General features: G+C 43.7%; 1 protein-coding gene across 1 annotated transcript in view; it reads right to left on the reverse strand.

Annotated features, from left to right (window-relative positions):
- The window catches only part of ATRNL1 (attractin like 1), a gene marked incomplete at its 5' end in the record, with an annotated part of 662,506 nt that overhangs the window by 464,872 nt on the left and 192,452 nt on the right, over positions 1 to 5,182 (reverse strand). The window contains one exon of the mRNA XM_004700917.2: positions 379 to 396. Within this exon, the coding sequence (XP_004700974.2) occupies positions 379 to 396 (18 nt within the window). The remainder of the gene's footprint in view (positions 1 to 378; positions 397 to 5,182) is intronic.

A 5,182-nucleotide genomic window follows, 5' to 3' on the forward strand; every position in this document is an offset into this window, starting at 1 on the left:
GACAGGAGTGACACATTGAAAAGGCATGATATCACATTTGTCGCCCATAAGAACATCACAAGCTCCATGCTGAAGTGCAATGCTGTCTGTCAGAAGATCATGCCCTTATGCCTACAAGGAAGAGCCATCAACATGACCATTCTTCAAATCTAGGTATCAACACTAATGGAAAAAATGGAAGATTTTCCCTAACTTCTACGGTCTACACTTGATCAAACACCCAGACGCATGGGTAACTACTGGTATTTGAATTGAAACCAAGGGAGGATCCAAAAACCAGACTCACTGCCATCGAGTCAATTCTGATCCACAGCGATCCGAGGGGACAGAGTAGGATTGCCTCCGTAGGTTTCTGAGATTGTCGCTCTTTAAGGGAACAGAAAGCCTTGCCCTTTGCTGGAGGAGTGGCTAGTGGTTTCCAACTGCTGACCTTGAGGTTCGCAGCCCAATACAAACCCACTTTGCCACGAGGGCTCCTTCAAAGAAGGATTGGTAGTTGGAAAATATGACCTTGGGAATAAAAATTTTGCAGATATGGCATGACGTAACTTTGTAAGACCAAGGATTCATTTAGTACAGATACCTTCTTTCAATATTCTTTTACTATCATGTGGAATTTGCTGGATGGAATGAATAGGAATCAATTCAACTACAATGGTGGGAAAAGATGACAGAGAAGCTCAATATCATCAGTCAGAACAAGGCCAGTGGTCAACTGAGGAAGAGACCATAACTCACATGCAGGTCCATGTAGAAGCTGAGAAAAAGTAACATATGTTCACGAGAACAAAACCATGACCTCAACAAATCCCACGAGATTGAGACCATCTCAAGAATAGATTCAATGTATTTAGCACTCGGGGACGAAGGTCAGACAAGCTGTCAGATGACCTCAAGCACATCCTACATGAAGAACCAAAAAGTCACTAAAAAGACAAGAAAGTGAAGGCCAAACTGGATGTCGCAATCTTGCTCCAAAACGTGGAGCAGCTAAAGCAAACGGAAGAAACAAGGGAGCAACCAAACTGAGCCAGAGGTTTGCAAGGGCGGCTCAAGAAGACAAGGTATCAACGTGAGGGGCACAAAGACCCAGAGAGAGAAACCCCAAAGAGAAGCGCGTGCCCAGAATTTCTGAAACGGAAAGAACTGAAGAAGAAAACCAAGCCTCTGGTTGCATAAATAGCAAAATATTAAACAACCCAAAAAGCAGCCAAAGAAGATGGAAGTCACTGCTCTATAACTTGTTGACATCCAACCGTGCCAGGAGGTAGCATATGATCAAGAACAACTGGTATTGAAGGAAGAAGTCCAGGCTGCTACACTGAAGGCATTAATATGATCATTATTCAAATCTATGTATCAACCACTAATGGCAGAAATGAAAAAATTAAAACCAAGGCTCCAGGAATTGACAGAATAACAATTGAAACATTACACTAAGTGATACAGCACTAAAAGTGCTCACTCATCTATGCCAAGAAATTTGGAAGACAGTTATTGACCAGCTGACTGAAAAAAAATCCATATTTATGCATATTACAAAGAAAGGTGATCTAACAGAAAGGAGAAATTATCTAATGGTATCATTAATATTACATATAAGTATTGTTGAAGATAATTCAGAGTTGAAACAATACATCGATAGGCAACTGTCAGAAATTCATGCAAGATTCAGAAGAGAAAATGAAACAAGCAACATTATTGATGATGTCAAATGAATCCTGGCTGCAAGCAGAAAATCCAGAAAGAGGTTTATCCGTGTTGACTGTGCAGATCGCTACATATCATAGATAATATTGTGAAGAATGGAATTCCAGAGCACTTAATTGTGCTCATGCAGAAGCTGTGCATAGACCAACAGGCAGTCATTTGAACACAACAAGGAGAGGCAGCCGGTTTAAAGTCAGGAAAGGTATGCATACGGGTTGTATCCATTCACTACTCTTATGCAGTCTGTGTGCTGAGCAAATAATCTGAAAAGCTAGCTTATAGGGACAGGGACATGGCAGCAGGATTAGAGAAATATTTGTTAACAACCTGTGACACGCAAATGACACAACCTTGTTTGCTGTAAACAACGAGGACGTGAAGCAATTACTGATGAAATCAAAGACGCTAACTTTCAGGGTAGATACTACCTCAGTAGAGAGAAAACGGAAATCTTCACTACTGGACCAGTCCACGGCTTGACGATAAATGCAGAAACACTGGCGTTGCTAAGGATTTCATTCTACTTGGATCCCCAGTCAGCACTCAAGGAAGCAGGAGTCAAGAAACCAAAAAATGTATTGCCTGGGCCAAATAGCTGCAAAAGAACTATCCAAAGGTGTTCAAAAGCCAAAGTGTCACTTTGAAGACGAAGGTGTGCCTGTCCTAAAACAATTGTCCCTTCGAATGTCTTTTATGCCTACAGGAGCTGGACAATGAATAAGGAAGTGCAAAGAGCGGATGGCTTTGAAGGATGGTGTTGGCCGACAGTCTTGAATCTATTGTGGACTGTCAGGTCAGTGACCAAATCTACCTTGGGAGAAAGAGCCAGAATGTTCCCTAGACTCGAGGGTGGCAAGCCTTCATTTCCCACACGTTGGACACAGTATCAGGAGGCTCCAGCCCCTGGAGAAGGCCGTCATGCAGGTGACAAAGAGGAAGGCGTTCACACAGAGATGGCCTACAGCATACAATGCCTTGGAGGATGGCCCAGAAGTAGGCTGTGTCCCTTCCGTCGCACAGAGGGAGCTGTGGCTCAGAACCAACCGGACACAGACTCAATTTCTTAAAGAGCATGTTCAAGAAGAGATCTAAACTGGAATACGCCCCCCTGCCCAACTGGGTTATTTAGGCAAGTGAATTAAACTCGGTGAGCCTCGTTGGCTCACGGGGACAAAAGGGCCTCTCTCGCAGGACTGCTCTGAGGCTGAACCATAAGTGTACGACTGTGCGGGAGGCTTAGAGAAGGCTGTCTCAGGAAATAAAGTCATGTAATAAATGTTACCTCCCTTACCTAGCTGTATTTGGTTCCAAATGAATTGTGAGATGTTTCAAATGTCAGATTCTTTTCTGTGCATTGCTATGATTGTGTATTTGTTCAGAACCACGAGTTCACAAGCATGTATCCAGCCATCCTGATGAGTCGGGAAATAACACAGATACACTTTGACAGCAATATCAAGAGTTCAAATACGTTGTTAAACAATGGCTTCTGTTTATAAGCTTGATTCGCTGACTTAGATAATTGCTTAATAAATGTTAAAACTTGCGTGAATAGAATCCCAAGTACAGTCACGTGCTCAATGTGTCGGCTCTTATGCACTGTAAGCTGAAATAATTGCTTCAAAACTCAAGTCTTTGCATTTTACCTTCCTCTGAACACCCTACAGTGGTTCCCAATGTTCTAATAAGGTACAAAATCCTTTCGTGTTCGACAAGCGCTGCTTGTTTGGGTCCTGTTTCTCTCCTAAGCCTCATTCCTGGTTCCTCCTCCCCATTTTCCTGTTTTCCAGTATTCCTGGCTTTCTCCTGGGAACCCAGACATGCTCTGTTCTTTCCAGACCCACCACAGGCCTGAGCACATACCGCCTCATTACCCTAATTCTTCCCCACTTAACAACACCACCACTGGCAGAGCCATGCCTCCCACACATGAGGAAGCCGGGTCTTCTTGTGATATATTCTTACTCCAGCTACACTGTTCATACAGTGTCTTTCTGACAACCATAGTAGCTAGATAATTGTGTGGCTCATCCTATCTATCGGGCCACTATCAGTCTGGAACCAACTCCATAGCAATGGGTTTGGTGTGAGGCGGACTGTATTACTGGTTTAATGTCTTCTTCCCTGTGGAATCAGAAATATCAATGCAGTAGAACTTACGTCTTGTGATACCTCCATGGCCTAACAAAGTAGGTACCCAACAAATATTTACTGAATGAATAAACAAAAGTGAGTAAATTCCAATCACTGGCACTGTCTCCAGCAGTCTGCTCAGTACACAAATTAAGGAGGGAAACACACGACTGTAGTATTAAGGGGAAATGGTTTGGCACATAATAAATATTCGGGAGATTTCCTTGCTTGTTATATGGCATTATCCATGCTTATAATTATTAATTAAGAAACGCTATTGAGCTTTGAACATTTAGAATAGTCCCAAGGGTAAAATTTTCACTGCAGGAATTTTGCCGAGTTGAACATTTGATAGATGTGGCAATCTGCCTCCTAAAATTCACAGCCGTGGACACCCTGTGGGCAGCGCCACTCTGTCCTAGAGGGTGGCTGGGAGGCCCAGTGACTCGGGAGCAGTGGGTTGTGTGCTTGTTTCCTGCTGAACCGCACACATATCTAGATCTGGGAAGAACTCAACAAGGCCAGACCAGGGGCTCACCGGCTAACGAACTGGGAGGAAAGAAAGCCCGTCTTCAAGGGAACACAGAAGTAAACAACAGCACTGCACACCGCGCAGGTGTCAGAATGCCAGGAAAGACGCTGCACTGCTGGAGATGTTTGTTTTACACTTTCGAAGCCGAGAAGCGGCGAGTTCAAAATCCACAGTGCAAGGTCGAGTTGGAAATATTGAAGAACCAGCAGACTTAAGTCATCAAAGACTTTTATAAGAATAAAAAGGCCACCATATACATTAGCCAATGTCCTCGAGTTCAGTACAGCTCTGGGCTCTGACCGCTCCAGGACCACAGTCCATGCCTGCATCCCCCGCATGGCAGGCTGCATCACGGCGCAATTGGACTGACGACTCTAAACGTGTTCTTGTATCATTTAAAATAAGCCTGAAGGTAACTGATCCTAGTAGGTGCCCTTCACGAAAACTCGGCTTTATTACGCTAATGCGCACCGTACAAAGCCTGAAGAACTTGAGGAGGCTTGGTAGCTTCCTCTGCAGGCTTCTTGCTTGCACAAACGGTGTGTGTTTCTAATGGTATAGATTGTAGTTCCTTTAGCAGGATTATGTTACTTTTGCTCATATAAAAACAACTCTTGGGTTTAATATACTGCTAATTTTTATTATTGCTCTGGTTTTATCTCCAGTGGCTCAGAATATAGACTTTGGACTAGACTGCCAAGGCGTGGCGAGGCCTCTCTAGTTCCTGTGTCATGTTAGACAAATTAATGAATCAAACCCTGCGTGCCTCTTTTCCCTCCTATGAAAGCTAGGAACAATGCGTGCCCA

The sequence above is a fragment of the Echinops telfairi genome, unplaced genomic scaffold (assembly GCF_000313985.2).
Source record: "Echinops telfairi isolate 266 unplaced genomic scaffold, ASM31398v2 ScPeMD7_70;HRSCAF=299, whole genome shotgun sequence".
In the NCBI taxonomy this organism is placed as follows: Eukaryota; Metazoa; Chordata; class Mammalia; order Afrosoricida; family Tenrecidae; genus Echinops; species Echinops telfairi.